This window comes from Dendrobates tinctorius, unplaced genomic scaffold, assembly GCF_039654945.1.
Source record: "Dendrobates tinctorius isolate UK_male_01 unplaced genomic scaffold, ASM3965494v1 ptg000014l, whole genome shotgun sequence".
In the NCBI taxonomy this organism is placed as follows: Eukaryota; Metazoa; Chordata; class Amphibia; order Anura; family Dendrobatidae; genus Dendrobates; species Dendrobates tinctorius.
In genome coordinates, this window is record NW_027361682.1 from 507,543 (window position 1) to 524,633 (window position 17,091).

General features: G+C 43.1%; 3 protein-coding genes across 5 annotated transcripts in view; all 3 read left to right on the forward strand.

Moving 5' to 3' along the window:
- Window positions 1-17,091, forward strand: part of LOC141073571 (uncharacterized) — a 700,581-nt gene that overhangs the window by 81,449 nt on the left and 602,041 nt on the right. The gene's annotated exons all lie outside the window — the stretch shown is intronic.
- The window catches only part of LOC141074220 (uncharacterized), a 345,885-nt gene that overhangs the window by 65,081 nt on the left and 263,713 nt on the right, over window positions 1-17,091 (forward strand). The gene's annotated exons all lie outside the window — the stretch shown is intronic.
- LOC141074319 (uncharacterized) lies at window positions 1,594-13,262 on the forward strand. The gene is made up of 5 exons (XM_073561951.1): window positions 1,594-1,700; window positions 2,001-2,108; window positions 8,598-8,735; window positions 9,141-9,199; window positions 11,636-13,262. The coding sequence occupies exons 1-5, from the start codon at window positions 1,594-1,596 to the stop codon at window positions 12,805-12,807; spliced, it is 1,584 nt and encodes a 527-aa protein (XP_073418052.1). The 3' UTR covers window positions 12,808-13,262.

The window sequence follows — 17,091 nt, forward strand, 5'->3', positions numbered from 1 at the left end:
CGGACTTCAAGAGGATGGAAAAATTGTGGGTGGGCAAAACATATGGGTCCCCAGCTATTAATAACAAGGCAGGAGTACTAATTTTAATAGATAAAAATTTCCAACACCAGATGGTGAACACTACAACGGACCATGAGGGGAGGCTACACTCGATCACCATAACGGCATCTGGTAGCACATACAAAATAATGAACGTTTATGCCCCCAACGAAAACAACAAAACATACTATCATTATCTAGAACAAGAAATATTGAAAGATCCCACACAGAATCTGATAATCGGGGGGGATTTTAATTCTGTGGTGAATATCTTAGAAGATAGAAAAAACAAATCACGGGGGGACACCGGGACTGAGAGGCCAAGATAAAGTAATTCCCCCATTGCTAAAAAACACGGGCCTGACTGACACTTGGAGATATCTGCACCCACAGGATAGGGAGTTCACTTTCTATTCACCCGCCAGGGATGCGTGGTCGAGGATAGATCATTTCTTTGTCTCCCCGCCTATCCTTAACAAATTGCTGTCGGCTACAATACACGATCTGGTGATATCGGATCATGCGCCTGTGATAATAGAACTGGCAGATACGTTCCCTAGAGGAACAGACTATCTATGGAGATTTCCTAGTTACTTACATGACAACGAGGATTTCGAATTAAAACTGAGGGAGTGGTGGGGAGAGATAAGAGAAGACAATAGGGCACACGAGACTAACTCACCCCTACTATGGGAAACAATTAAAGTAGTCATGAGGGGAAAAATAATTTCATACACGTCAGCTTTAAAAAAAAAAACACAGGAAAAGTACACAGCACTCACGAACAGGCTCAGACAGACTTATACCCTATTTCAAAGCCACCCCAACAAATTAAATAAGGATAACTGGTTAATGGAACAGAGAGAATTTAATACTTGGATGGCAAAGAGGGAACAATTATTTAAATCATCTAGCGAGGCCAAATTCCATAGATATGGAAATAAAGCAGGAAAACTGATGGCCTCTATGGTCAGGAATAGATTCTTTGCGCAAGGCCCTTTCCATCTAAAAGACCTAAATGGCAACATACAGAATAAACCAAAAGAAATAGCCAGTATTCTGGGAAAATACTATAAGAACCTTTATATGGATAAGGCGGATCGGGGAATACCGACGATTACATTACTCGACCGACCAGACATCCCGAAGTTATCAGATGAACAAAAACAATTCCTAAATACACCCATCACACAAGAAGAAATTAAACAGACAATTAGGAACTTGGGGAATGGGAAAGCCCCGGGCCCTGATGGCTATTCGGGAGAATTTTTTAAGATTTTACAGGACGAAGCATCCCCTGTTTTAGAAAAATTATTTAACGGGATACTAGAAGGGAAACCCATGACGAGGCCCAGCAAATTAGCATATATCAAAGTTTTACCAAAACCAGGAAAGGATCCCCTGTCGCCGGGATCATATCGTCCCATTTCCTTAATAAATGTAGATAACAAAATAATGTCTAAAATCCTGGCCGATAGATTGGCAGAAATATTACCACACCTAATTTCAGAATCACAGGCGGGCTTTGTTAAGGGTAGGTCGGCAACGAGCAACATGAGAAAAGTCATGTTGGTTTTGGACAGGGTAAACCTCAATCCCACTCCAAGTGAAAAACCAGCACTACTAACAATCGATGCCGAAAAAGCATTTGACAATGTCAGGTGGGAATGGCTTTTCAGGGTATTGGCAAGAATGGGTTTTGACGGCTCCTTCTTGACCTACATCACAGAGATATATTCAAAGCCGGAGGCCCAGATCTACATTCCAGGTTTCCTCTCGGACAGATTCCCACTGTCCAGGGGGACAAGGCAGGGGTGTCCTTTGTCGCCTCTGCTATTCAATATAGCTCTGGAACCTTTGGAGAGAGAGCTGTCTGACCCGCAGCGGTTTCCTAGCATTCAGATCGGTGGGGAGGCAGTGCGCGCTACTTTCTTTGCCGATGATATTTTGCTTTTCCTAAGGGATCCCTTTGTGCAGGTGGAATCGGCTATAGAAACGATCAATACATATGGGGACTACGCGGGTTTTAAAATTAACAAGATTAAATCCGAACTGCTTCACCTGGGAAGGTGGGACGCGGCGAATAGACAGAAATTAAATAGAGCTCAATTGGGGGTGGGCATGGCGAAATCTTATATTAAATATCTAGGCATTAAAATAGGGGGGGAGCCATCATCTATATACAAATTAAACTACCCTCCATTAATAGCAAATTTAGTAAATGATCTAGTAAAGTGGAAGGATCTGCCATTAAATTTGACAGGGAGAATACAGCTTATTAAAATGATGAGTACTTCAAAACTAATGTACCACCTTCAAACGATCCCACTCCTGCTGAAACACAATGATGTAAAATCCTTGAATTCTGCGTTCTCCAAATTTATTTGGAGAAACAAAAAACCACGCATAAGTCTCAAAAAGTTGATGACTCCAAAGATGGAAGGGGGCTTAAACTTATCAAGTGTTAGAAACTACAATATAGCGTGCCTGACAAGGTATTTTTTAAACTGGTTGCATGGAGAGAGTAAATATTCGGCCTATGCCATAGAGAGGGATTATGCCCAACCTTGGGATCTTAGGTCCTTGTTGCACGCAAGACTAAAGATGCTTCCAGCCAAAATCAAAAATTCTTTGATATTTCGGGATACTATTGCCACCTGGAAGACGGTGAGAAAAAAATACAAACTTCCGTTCCGAATTTCTAAATACCTCCCAATGTGGAATAACATAGAATTTTTACCGGGAGTAGAGAATAAATTGTTTAAGGAATGGAGAGACAGGGGTATACAGGAGATAGCTCATTTGACTCATCCTACAGAGAATAGATGGCTAAGACAAAACGAAATAATAGAAAAATTTGATCTCCAAAAATTTCAAACGGTACAATTTGAACAGATTAGGTATCATATCATGTCCCACTTAATAGACACGCAGGCGGAGTTCACATGCAGCGAGTTCGATAGAATGGTGGATGCAGCAAAAAACTTCTCGTCTATTTCAATGCTGTACAGCACGATGAGAGGGGTGCTTTTAGATAGTCATCCAGATACCTTCTATAAAAAATGGGAATCGCAACTGGAGGACAGGGTTATTGGAGACAAAATAAGGAAGGGGTGGACTAAAGCTCGCCAGTCCCTTATTAATGAAAGCTGGAGAGAAACTCAATTCAAAATAATACATAGGGCAATATACGCCTTCCAGTTTCCAAGGAGCTCTGATAAGCCAGAAAGACTCACGCAATGTCCCAAATGTAATACCCCATATACTGACTTCATGGCCTGCTGATTTGCAAGCAGGTGGCAGACATGTGGGGTGCAGTTAGAAAATATATAAAGAACATTTGGGATTGGGGCGATGAAATCCCGAGAGATTTGGTTTTATTTCACCACTGGGAAAGGTCCCCCGATGCTCATGTAGGGGGGGGCCCTGCAGGTCGTCCACATAATCATAATGCTCATGAAAAAACTATTATTAAAAAACTGGCTACAGAAGGACATGCCCACCATAAAAGAACTCTCGGGACGCCTGAAACATGTAATGCTAATGGAGAGGTTAGAGGCAGAGAAGAGGAAGTCTTGCGAAACATCTAGATTTTTTACAAAATGGAGGCATTATATTGTGGAGCACTGTAATAAGGAGGAAATACAACGCATAGTTGGTCCTTTCAGAGACACAACGTGGTACCACAGGGAATCCTTGGGGGGAACACTGGGAATATTAAGCCTGAACTGAAGCAAATGATTTCTGTGAGCCAAAGAAAGTCAAAGACGGAAGGTCTTAGGGTCTGTGAGCGAGTAGGTTTTTTTTTTTACAAAGCAAGGGAGGAAAAGGTTTTAGGGTTTTTGGGGGGCGGGAGAGATTGTTGGGGAGGGATAAGGGCAACAAGGTCAAGGTTGATCTTCTAATATGTAATCATAGGGAGGATGTGAGACACTAATGATTATTAGACAGACTGCTACGAGGTGTACATGTTTACAATTATGGCTGCGAGGATGCGTTTCTCCAAACTATGCAACTATGTACCATGACTTGTATCTGTGGTTTCTTTTTCTTTTTGTTTGGTAACAAAAAATTTGTAATAAAAATAGAGTTTAAAAAAACCCAATGGGTTCTCCGCACCATTCGCGACGGACTGAGACTGGAGTTCGAGAGTCCTCTCCCTCAATGCCTGAGAATTACCTCCCTGTAGGCGCACCTTCAAGAATCCTTGCTGTTAGATCTGCAGGGGCTACTTCAAGCAAGAGTGATCTCCCAGGTGCCGCAACAGGAGATAGGCAAAGGTCACTATTCTCACCTGTTCTTAATAGTGAAGCTCTCAGGGAAGCACAGGGTTATCATAAATTTAAAACCCTTGAATCCGAGTAGTCAAGTACAGGGGATTCAAAATGGAGTTGGTCAAATCGGCAATCCCGCTCATTGGGCAGAACTGGGTAATGGCCACAGTAGATCTGAGAGACGCTAAGTAGCATGTGTCAATTCATCCAGATCACAGGAAGTTCCTCAGGTTTGCCGTTTTCCAGGGTCACCGGGTCAACCATTACCAGTTCAATGTGCTGCCGTTCGGTGTGTCGTCAGCTCCACGAGTATTTACCAAGATTATGGCAGAGGCAATGATCTTCATTCAGCAACAGGGGATTTGCATTATCCCGTACCTAGACGACTTTCTAATTATGGCTCCAACCATACCTCGCCTGAACCTGGGCGTGGAGAAAACCCTGGAAATTCTAGAGTCTCTGAGCTGGATCCCAAATTTGGAGAAATCAGACCTTCATCCTTTGTCAAGGAAAAAATTAAAAAATTCCTGGGAGTTCTTTTGGATTCAGAGAAAAGAACATCCTTTCTGCCCTGGGCACAACAACTGGACCGTGTTCAGAGGATCTCCAGGATCAGGGATCAGAGATCCCCAACCTTGAGAGACTTGATGTCTATCCTGGGATGCTTATGGCATGCATCCAAGCAGTCTCCTGGCTCAAGCCCACACTCGGATTCTTTAATCTCATGTACTTCTGTGTTCAAAGAAGTATCAAAACACGCTGACAAAGAGAATTCTTCCCGGTCAAGTGAAGGCTTCTCTTCTATGGTGACTGGACTACCAAAACTTCGATCGGGGAGTCAGCTGGGATCAGCTCCCCCTGAAAATACTCGCCTCAGACGCCAGTCGGAGAGGCTGGGGTGCTGTAGTGAAGAGGTCTCACTTTCAGGGGTTGTGGACGCCAGACGTCAGAGCCAGCTCATCAAATATGAGATAACTAAAGGCGGTGGAGGAGGCGTTGAAAGCGGCATCAACCCTCATCCGAAATCGCCATGTACGCGTCTGCTCAGACAACGTGACCACAGTGGCCTACCTCCGGCACCAAGGAGGCACGAAATATGTCAGTCTAAAATCAATAGCTGCAAGAATTTTTTCCTGGGCAGAAAAGCATCTTCTGTCCATAACAGCGGTGCATCTAAAGGGATCAGACAATATACAGGCGAACTTCCTCAGCAGGAAGGACGTTCATCTGGGAGATTGGTGCTGGAACCAAACAGGCTTTTTTTTCTTCCTGGTATCAAGGTGGGGAAAGCGCGATGTAGACCTTTTTGACAATGGTCAGAACACAAAATTGGAGACATTTTTTTTCCCTCAGTCCCACGGATGGAGCGTGAGGTTTAAACGCCCTCTCCCAATCCTAAAAGGAGAGATACAGGGCGCATCCACTGTGTGAAATCCGTATAAAACAATTAAAATTGTGGAACAGTAGGGAAGGTGCTCACCTATTGGGGTTGTGAGGAAGTCACAACACCCATGAACGCTTGAGAAGCAGCAGCAAGTCTGCACAGGGTCCTAGGACAGAATTGCAGAAATGACGTGGAAGTGCAATAAGGACTGCGCTTGCTTCTGGTAGAGTAAAGGGTTCTTTATTCAGCCAACGCGTTTCCTGAGCCTGCTGGCTCACTTCATCAGGGCAGATGTGCCCTGATGAAGTCATTTCTGCTCTCCCAATCCTGGAAGTTTATTCTGGCTTACGCCTTCCCACCGGTTCCGATGCTAGCGAGGACACTGCAGAAGATACAATCAGAGCAAGTCACCACAATCCTTGTTGCTCCCATGTGGCCAGGAAGAAGATGGTACGGTGCTTTAGTGAAGAAGGCCCAATACTTATACCCCAGAAGGCCGACCTCCTTCACCAGGGTCCTCTGCTACACCCAGACCTATGCAGGTTGAAGCTTGCGGCCTGGCTACGGAAGCCAAAATTCTAAAAGCTAAAGGCCTTTCTGATGAAGTAATACGAACTCTACAGAGGAGTAGGAAACCAGTAACTAACGCCATTTACGGGAAAGTTTGCAAAAAAATTTCATCCTGGTATTTCCCCAAATACTCCAGATCCCTTCCATCCTATCATCACACAGATCTTAGATTTTCTTCAAAGGGGCTTAGATCTATGATTCACACCTACAACCCTTGGCAAAAATTATGGAATCACCGGCCTTGGAGGATGTTCATTCAGTTGTTTAATTTTGTAGAAAAAAAGCAGATCACAGACATGGCACAAAACTAAAGTCAATTCAAATGGCAACTTTCTGGCTTTAAGAAACACTAAAAGAAATCAAGAACAAAAAATGTGGTAGTCAGTAATGGTTACTTTTTTAAACCAAGCATAGGGAAAAATTATGGAATCACTCAATTCTGAGGAAAAAATTATGGAATCATGAAAAACAAACCAACAAAAAAAACCACTCCAACACATCATTAGTATTTTGTTGCACCACCTCTGGCTTTTATAACAGCTTGCAGTCTCTGAGGCATGGACTTAATGAGTGTCAAACAGTACGCCTCATCAATCTGGCTCCAACTTTCTCTGATTACTGTGGCCAGATCAGCTTTGCAGGTTGGAGCCTTGTCATGGACGATTTTCTTCAACTTCCACCAAAGATTTTCAATTGGATTGAGATCCGGACTATTTGCAGACATTGTCCTTGTGTGTCTTTTTTCAAGGAATGTTTTCATAGTTTTTGCTCTATGGCAGGATGCATTATCATCTTGAAAAATGATTTCATCATCCCCAAACATCCTTTCAATTGAAGGGGATAAGAAAAGTGTCCAAAATATCAACATAAACTAGATGTAATGACAGCCATCTCCCCAGTGCCTTAACCTGACATGCAGCCCCATATCATCAATGACTGTGGAAATTTGCATGTTCTCTTCAGGCAGTCATCTTTATAAAACTCATTGGATCGGCACCAAACAAAAGTTCCAGCATCATCACCTTGCCTAATGCAGATTGGTGATTCATCACTGAATATGACTTTCATCCAGTCATCCACAGTCCAAGATTGCATTTCCTTAGCCCATTGTAACCTTGTTTTTTTCTGTTTAGGTGTTAATGATGGCTTTCATTTAGCTTTTCTGTATGTAAATCCCATTTCCTTTACGCGGTTTCTTACAGTTCGGTCACAGGCGTTGACTCCAGTTTCCTCCCATTTGTTCCTCATTTGTTTTGTTGTGCATTTCCTGTTTTGGAGACATATTGCTCTAAGTTTCCAGTCTTGATGTCTTCCTTGGTCTACCAGTATGTTTGCTTTTAACAACCTTCCCATGTTGTTTGTATTTGGTCTAGATTTTATACACAGCTGACAGTGAACAACAAACATCTTTTGCAACATTGCGTGATGATTTACCCTCTTTTAAGAGTTTGATAATCCTCACCTTTGTTTCAATTGACATCTCTCGTGTTGGAGCCATAATTCAGGTCAGTCCACTTGGTGCAACAGCTCTCCAAGGTGTGCTCACTCATTTTTAGATGCAGACTAACGAGCAGATCTAATTTGATGCAGCTGTTTTGGGAATGAAAATTTACAGGGTGATTCTATAATTTTTTTCCCTATGCTTGGTTTGAAAAAGTAATCATTACTGACTACCACATTTTTTGTTCTTGATTTCTTTTAGTGTTTCTTAAAGCCAGAAAGTTGCCATTTGAATTGACTTTAGTTTTGTGCCATGTCTGTGATCTGCTTTTTTTCTACAAAATTAAACAACTGAATGAACATCCTCCAAGGCCAGTGATTCGTACACTAAAGGTGCAGGTGTCAGCTCTTAGTTAATTTTTTGATCAAGACTTGGCTGGCCATTGCTGGGTTATACGCTTCATGCCTCTGCGACTAGGATTCGTCCTAGACTTCATAGTCAGGTTCCCTCCTGGGATTTGAATCTGGTTCTTAAAGGATTAACCAAAGATCCATGTGAACCCCTGTCATCAATGAATTCAAAGAACCTAACACTTAAAACCGTGTTTCTAGTAGCAATTACTATTGCGAGGCGTGTAGGAGAATTACAGGCCCAATGTGACTATCACGGCAGATAGCATTATCCAGAGATTTGATCCCTCCTTTATGCCTAAAGTGGTCTTGGACTTTCATAGAGGTCAGGATATTGTACTTCCTTCCTTCTGCCCAAAGCCCTTCAATGCGAAGGAAGAAGTCTTTTACACCCTTGATGTCCATAGGGTGGTTCTCTATTACCTCCAACAGACTGAAAATTGGAGGATTGACCTGAATTTATTCATTCAATTTTCCAGACGGAATAAAGGCAAGAAGGCAGCAAACAATACAATTGCTAATTGGATCAAGAAAGCTATCGGCCTGGCGTATTCATCACAGAATATTTCATCTCCTACATCTCTGAAGGCCCATTCTACTCGTTCAGTATCCACATCGTGGGCTGAGAGGGGACGCATCCTCTGAGCACATATGCAGAGCCGCCACCTGGTCGTCTGTCCATACATTCACCAGACACTATAGACTAAATTTCAATAGGGATTTAACATTTGGCAGACGAGTTCTGCAGGCTGTTGTCCCTCCCTAAGAAATTAGTTGTTGGTATTACTCCAATATTGCTGTCTTGGAAGGTGACTAGAGAAAATAGAATTAGTCTTACCAGTAATTCGGTTTCTAGGCACCTTCCACGAGGGCACTAATTTCCCTCCCTATCTGATGTTCTTATCGGATGATCCCTGCACTTTGGTGGTAACAATACATGCTACTGCGTGCAGAAAAAACACTGGTGGTTGGAAGAAGGGGAGGGATATTTAACCTCTTTTGTGTTTCCTGTCCCCCATTAGGGCGGGGAGACTTCCTCCGATATTGCTGTCATGGAAGGTTCCTAGAAACCGAATTACCGGTAAGACTAATTCTATTTTTTTTAATTTCAGATGGGTAACAGGAGAAATAGGACCCCAAAATTAGTTGTGCATTTTCTCCTGAATACGCTCCTAGACCATATGTGGAGGAAAACTACTGTTTGGGTTCACGGGAGGGCTCAGAAGGGAAGGAGCACTGTTTGACTTTTTGAAAGGAAAAATAGCTGGAATAGAGAGCTGATGTCATGTCCCATTTGGAGAGCCCCTAGTGTGCCTAAACAGTGGAAACTCCCCAATAAGGCTAGTTTCACACTAGCGTTTTGGAGCGCAGCGACGGCCTGCGCACGGCCGCCGCTAAGCCCCGCCCCTGCCACGCCCCGCCGGTAGCTCCGCCCACCGGCGCATGACGCTGCATGCGCCCTGCGTCCCCTATCTTTATCACAGGGGGCGCAGGCCGTGCGCAGTATGCGTTTGGCGGCGCATGCGCCTTTTTGACGGTGCGCCGACACAACCAAAATGCAGCAGGTTGCGTTTGGCGCAGGTCGGCGCACCGTCAAAAGGACGCATGCGCCGCCAAACGCATACTGCGCATGGCCTGCGCCCCCTGTGATAAAGATAGGGGACGCAGGGCGCATGCAGCGTCATGTGCCGGTGGGCGGAGCTACCGGCGGGGTGCGGCAGGGGGCGGGGCTTAGCGGCGGCCGTGCGCAGGCCGTCGCTGCGCTCCAAAACGCTAGTGTGAAACTAGCCTAAGTGACCCGATTTTTGTAAACTAGTCCGCTCATGGATTGTATCTAGATGTGTGGTGAGTACCTTGAACCCCCAGGTACTTCACAGTGGTTTATAATATAGAGGCATAAAAATGGAAAATCACATTTGTCCCACAAAATTGTTCTTTTAGCATTAAATTTTCTAATTTCACATGGGTAACAGGAGAGAATGCACCATACAATATGTTGTGCAATTTCTCCTGAGTATGTCGGTGCCCCATATATTGAGAACTACTGTTTGGGCACAGGGCGGGCTAGGTTGGGAAGGAGCGCCATTTGAATTTTGGAGCTCAAAAATGGCTGGAATTATTAGCGGACACCTTGTCATGTTTGGAGAGCCCCTGATGTGTCTAAACAGTAAGAAAACCCCACAAGTGACCTTATTTTGGAAACTTTACCCCTCAAGGAACTTATCTAGATGAGTGGTGAACACTTTGAACTCTCAGCTGCTTCACAGAAGTTTATTACATTTAGCTGTTCAAATGAAAAAAATTAATTTTTTTCACAAAAATTTTCTTTTAGCCACAAACTTATTTTCACAAGGGTAGCAGGACAAAATGGAACCCAAAATTTGTTGTGCAATATCCTCTGGAAAACTACTGTTTGGGCACATGGCAGGGCTCAGAAAAGGAGTGACGTTTTGTAAAGCAGAGTTTGATGGAATGGTCTGTGGGTGTCTTGTCGTGTTTCGAGAGCATCTGATGTGCCTAGACAGTTGAACTTTCCCCCACAAATTACCCCATTATAAAAACTAGATCCCTCCAAGAAATTTATCTAGACATGTGATGAGCACCATGAACTCACAGGCGTTTCACAGAATTTTACAAATTTAAATGTTATAACTTAACGTCTTTATTGTTCGGGTCTGTGCAATTACAGCAATACCAAATTTATATTGTTTTTTCATGTTTGGCTGCTGTTGGGAAAGGGTTAATACAGTATTATTAGTATATCATAATCAGCCATGGGCATAGGGGAGGACTGACTTCAAGCTGTTAGGTAACTGACCTGCTAGATAGTACAAATAGACGTTTCTCTCTATTTACTTTTAGTGTAAAAATCAATTGTAGTTTTTGATCAAATCGATACAGTAATATGACAAATTTTGAAGGATTCACAGACTTTCAAGTACCAGCGTAAGTCTAATTGATCGATAAAAGAACCAGGGACGGACAATAAAGTTTGCAGTGGACATTGCTGTAAATACTTTTTCTGATTCCCCAGTGCTCCCATAGTCACTCAATTTTTCTATTGGCTTACACGACCTATGTAAGAATATTAAGGACTTGATCTCCTTTCTTGTATCCACTGTTTAGTTACATCAATAAAAAAAACTTACTTTTCCTCCAAAGCCATGACTTGTGTACATGACCAATCTGCTACAATGTGCTTTGCTCTGTGCTATCTTGCTTGTAACTGTATGGGAAGGAATCATAATGAAATAATAAAACTGATTACAGATCCCTTTTATGAGTCTCCTCTGAACATGTAACTGGAACAGATTCATGACAGAGTTGTGAAAATTTATAAGGACTTTACCTGGTGGCCTAACACTGATCTCAGTCCCTCCTTGTGGTCTATTGTCTTAGTCTGTCAATAATTGAATTGTATTGTAGTTTGCATGGAAATGCTATAAAATATATAAGTAGAAATAGAACTCCAATGCAGTGTTACAGAACAATGATATATATTTTTTATTCTTACCAGGTGACTGTACCAGGAGCTCAGAGGGACGTCTGATATTCTCAGATTTTTCAGCAGATAATTTTGGTATCACACCTGCTACTTGTGAAGAAAATATCATTATACCAGATACACCTCAAAATCTCATCAGAAAAAAACTGTCATCTGATCCTTTTCAGCAGATCCTTTTTTCTGCTTCATTAAAGACCAATATGCAAAATAAAATTCATAGAATGGCTGTGGAACATGAAATGGCTAACAAAGGGGAGAAACCATTTTCATGTTCAGAATGTGGGAAATATTACAGTACGAAATCAAAACTTTCGAAACATCAGAGAATTCACACAGGGGATAAGCCATTTTCATGTTCAGAATGTGGAAAACGATATAGTGAGAAATCTGTACTTTTTAACCATCAGAGAATTCACACCGGGGAGAAGCCATTCTCTTGTTCAGAATGCGGGAAATGTTTTACACACAAATCAAATCTTGTGATGCATCAGAAAATTCACACAGGGGAGAAACCATTTTCTTGTTCAGAATGTGGGAAATGTTTTACAGAGAAATCAAGTCTTGTTACACATCAGAGAATTCACACAGGGGAGAAACCATTTTCTTGTTCAGAATGTTGGAAATGTTTTACAGAGAAATCAAATCTTGTTACACATCAGAGAATTCACACAGGGGAGAAACCATTTTCATGTATGGAATGTGGAAAATGTTTTAATCGAAAAACACATCTTGCTGCACATCTGAAGAATCACACAGGGGATAAGCCATTTTCATGTTCAGAATGTGGAAAAAGATATAGTGCAAAATCTGTACTTGTTAAACATCAGAAAATTCACACAGGAGACAAGCCATTTTCTTGTTCAGAATGTGGGAAATGTTTTACAGAGAAATCAAATTTTGTGATGCATCACAGAATTCACACAGGGGAGAAACCATTTTCTTGTTCAGAATGTGGGAAATGTTTTACAGAGAAATCAAGTCTTGTTACACATCAGAGAATTCACACAGGGGAGAAACCATTTTCTTGTTCAGAATGTGCAAAATCTTTTACAGATAATTCAAGTCTGGTTACACATCGGAGAATTCACACAGGGGCGATGCCATTTTCATGTTCAGAATGTGGGAAATGTTTTAATCGGAAAACAAATCTGGTTAAACATCTAAACACTCACACAGTAAAGTAACTTCTTTTTTTTCAGAGTCCAAGTTTTCTTGTTTTTGTAACAGCATAGTATAACAAGAAACAAAATGAAAGCCTGAAAGATGGGGGGCGTGGCTAGGACGCTGAGGAGAGCGGACGTGCAGCGCTGAGCTCTCCCCAGCTTTTGTATTAAAACCGGGCTCTTATCTAAATTAACCTGGCCTGGAGTCCCAATACGGCTGGAGGAATCACCAGGCAGCCGGCGGGAAAAAACTTGTTCCACATCTGCCCCGGAGAGCAGAGGGAACGCAGAGTGAAGAAGGTGGCACGCTGGACGCGCTGGGACCTGACGGGCATCTGCTGCTAGCGGCCGGTGACTCACCTGTAGATCACTGCCCAGTGAGCAGGAGGTGATGAAGGGGCTGGGAGTGCGTCTGTGGTCTGGGTCTCGATCCCCTCCAGCTCCCTGGGGACCTGGGCCACTGGTGGCGGGAACAAAGTTGGAAAACGGCAGCCATCTTAGAACCCTTGAAATATCTGAAGAGACACTGGTACTGAAATACAGCAGGCTGAAATCCTGGATCGGCTGGCTGGCCTGTTTTCAGTGGTGATGCTGGATCCGCAGGTCAGAGTGGATATTCAGTTCTTTTTTTTCCCCTTTCTCTTTCTTACAGCTTTGGCATATACCCTGATGCTGATTAAGGGGTTAAAGCTTATAGACTTGTTGCATGCAGCGTGCCACTGCCATCTAATGCCCCTTCTGGAAATTGTGCCTGTTGCACATACTTTTCACAACCAAATTCAATAGAGAAATGACTCTGTAAATCCGAGCCACCATCATTATCTTCTGACGACATACTATTTGATCACATACTAGACTTCTCCTTATATGCACTGCTCAAAAAATGAAGGGAACACTTAAATAACAGAATATAACTCCAAGTAAATTAAACTTCTGTGAAATCAAACTGTCCACTTAGGAAGCAACACTGATTGACAATCAATTTCACATGCTGTTGTGCAAATGGAATAGACAACAGATGGAAATTATTAGCAATTATCAAGACACAATAAAGGAATGGTTCTGCAGGTGGGGACCACAGGCCACATCTAAGTACCAATGCTTTCTGGCTGATGTTTTGGTCACTTTTGAATGTTGGTTGTGCTTGTGGTAGCATGAGAAAGACTCTACAACCAAGCTCATCCAGGATGACACATCAATGTGAGCTGTGGCAAGTAGGTTTGCTGTGTCTGTCAGCATAGTGTAGACAGGCCAGTATACCAGGTGAGGTGGAAAGGGCCGTAGGAGGGCAGCAGCAACCCAGCAGCATGACCGCTACCTCAGCCTTTGTGCAAGGAGGAACAGGAGGAGCACTGCCAGAGCCCTACAAAATGACCTCCAGCAGGCCACAAATGTGCATGTGTCTGCACAAACGGTTAGAAACTGACTCCATGAGGATGGTCTGAGTGCCCGACGTCCACAGATGGGGGGTTGTGCTCACAGCCCAACACCGTGCGGCCCTCCAAAGAAATGCCACCAAACACAATTACTAACCCAATGACAAACCGGTCATGCTGAAGAATGTTGCAGGCAGCAGATTACACGGCGTTTCTAGACTTTGTCACATCTGTCACTTGCTCAGTGTGAACCTGCTTTCATCTGTGAAGAGCACAGGGCGCCAGTGGCGAATTTGCCAATCCTGGTGTTCTGTGGCACATGCCAAGCGTCCTGCACGGTGTTGGGCTGTGAGCACAACCCCCATCTGTGTGCGTCGGGCACTCAGACCATCCTCATGGAGACAGTTTCTAACCGTTTGTGCAGACACATGCACATTTGTGGCCTGCTGGAGGTCATTTTGCAGGGCTCTGGCAGTGCTCCTGTACCTCCTTGCCCAAAGGCTGAGGTAGCGGTCCTGCTGCTGGGTTGTTGCCCTCTGTCGCGGGGTCCTTCTCTGGTATCACACAATCAACAGAGCAAGTGAAGAGTGAACAATTCCAAGACCTTTATTCAGGCAAAAATACGAAAAGGTCCATATTCAGTCCACCACACAAAGGATAAGATAGTCCAGAATAAGAATGCAGTCCAGTATCAGGATAAAATTTCCAGGGAAACGAGATTTCAAAACTCTAGCACCAGAGGATAAAAAAATGGGTCCTTCTCTCTGAAATGCAGCCTTTTCATCATCTTGTCTCTACCGGAACTGACTTGTCCAGCTGCCGTTCTTCCCCCCATCCCCTTCCTTGTCCAGGGGTAGTCAAACAAGTTGCCTCCCAGAGGAGAACAAAGAGCCTTAGGGATTAATGCACTACAGGGGGTCATCAAGAGACAGATACAGTGAGGCTGTAGGCTTACAATGTAATAAAACACTATGAAAATAACTGGAATTGTTAAAAATAGGAATATACAAAAATGACATCCACATAACATATCACACCCTCCTATGGCCCCCTCCACATCTCCTGGTGTACTGGCCTGTCTCCTGGTAGCACCTCCAGCCTCTGGACACTAAACTGTCAGACAGCAAACCTTGCCACAGTTGATTGATGTGCCATCCTGGATGAGCTGCACTCCCTGAGCAACTTGTGTGGGTTGTAGTGTCCGTCTCATGCTACCACGAGTGTGAAAGCACAACCAACATTAAAAAGTGACCAAAACAGCCAGAAAGCATTGGTACTGAGATGTGGTCCCCAACTGCAAAACCACTCCTTTATTGAGTGTCTTGATAATTGCCAATAATTTCCATCTGTTGTCTATTCCATTTGCACAACAGCATGTGAAATTGATTGTCAATCAGTGTTGCTTCCTAAGTGGACAATTTGATTTCACAGTTTGATTTACTTAGAGTTATATTCTGTTTTTTAAGTGTTCCCTTTATTTTTTTGAGCAGAGTACATATATTTGGGAAGGCGTCATGAGCCCCTCCAATCAGCTGCTGATAATCTTAAGTCCTATGCTAGGAGCAATAACTCAACGATCATGCAGAAGTCATCAAATAAATCTGCTCAGGGTGAGGCATTAATGTCACAGGAATCAGAGGACATGGATACAGAACCCACCCTGAAACAAGTATCTGCACAATTGTTAATTGCCATCCAGTGCAGTACAGCCTCCCTAACAGGGAAAATTGAAGAGATTAAAACTGACCTGGGACTTTTCCATAATGACATGTCAAATTTGGGAGAGAAAGTCCGACAGGCGGAGGATAGAATTTCGAGTCTTGAGGACCAAACAGCACCTTTGCCTGAGCGTATCAGAGTATTAGAACAAAAAGTGGTTATGTGTGCAAAAACATGACGATCTTGAGAATAGACTGAGGAGAAATAATATCCATATTGTTGGATTGCTAGAAAGGGACAAAGGAAATAATCCGAGTAACTTTGTGGAAAGATGGAACCATACTTTGTTTCCGGACTCCACCTTCTCTACTGCATATGCAGTGGAGAGGGCACACCGCGTACCTGGGAAACCAAATCCCCCCAGAGCTCCTACTAGACCCCTACTGGCCAGATTTCTCAACTGGCGAGACAGAGACTATATCCTAAAATTGGCACAAAAGGCCCAAGTAATTAAATATGAAAATACTACTGTGATGTTTCCGGACTTTTCGGCAGACTTGCAGAAGCGAAGAGCCTCATTCACATTGGTTAAGAGGCGCCTTAACAAGTTCTAATGTGATTTATTCAATGGCATACCCAGCCAGGCTTAGGGTAGTGGATGGTGAGAGAGTAATTTTCTTTCAGAACCCGGCGGAGACAGAGAAGTGGATCTCCAAGAGAAAAAGACGCCAGAAATAGAAATTATAGTACATATCAATATGGTGCAATTTATTGTATGAGTCCTGAACTCTATACTTTGAATTGAGATTATTGATTTAGTTTTTTGTAAAATGCTGTTCAAAGTCTCTGGTCATACTTATGTATATACCCGAGCTGGGTTACTGTAATGGTTAATTGCTACACTTTCTAATACTATTTGTTCCCATATAACTTTGATAAGATGCTATTATATTGGTTAGTTTTATATTGTCATATCCCCCCTCCTGAATGGCTTAGACTAGTTTCACATTAGCATTTTTTAGTGCTGTGCTTCGTGTGCAATAGAAACGAATGCAAAAAAAGCATCATGCGTTTGCGTTTTTTAGGCACATGTGTTTTAACCAGTTTGTAGCCATGTTAACCCTTAAAACGCATGCGAATTCAAACTCAGGCGTGCGCATGTCCATGCGCATGCCCACGTTCCCATAGACTGCAATGTGTTATTTTTGCGCATCACATGCGCTAGTGTGCACATGCGTTTTTTTACGCTGTTGGATGGACCCAAAAAAAC

What these genes read in the sequence shown, in the direction of transcription:
- LOC141074319 (XM_073561951.1), top strand. Translation starts at nt 1,594, where the DNA reads ATGAGAAAAGTCATGTTGGTTTTGGACAGGGTAAACCTCAATCCCACT. An exon ending in AAAGCATTTGACAATGTCAG is followed by an intron (nt 1,701 to 2,000) that starts GTGGGAATGGCT and finishes GCTTTTCCTAAG; the next exon opens with GGATCCCTTTGTGCAGGTGG. An exon ending in GAACTGCTTCACCTGGGAAG is followed by an intron (nt 2,109 to 8,597) that starts GTGGGACGCGGC and finishes TCAATTTTCCAG; the next exon opens with ACGGAATAAAGGCAAGAAGG.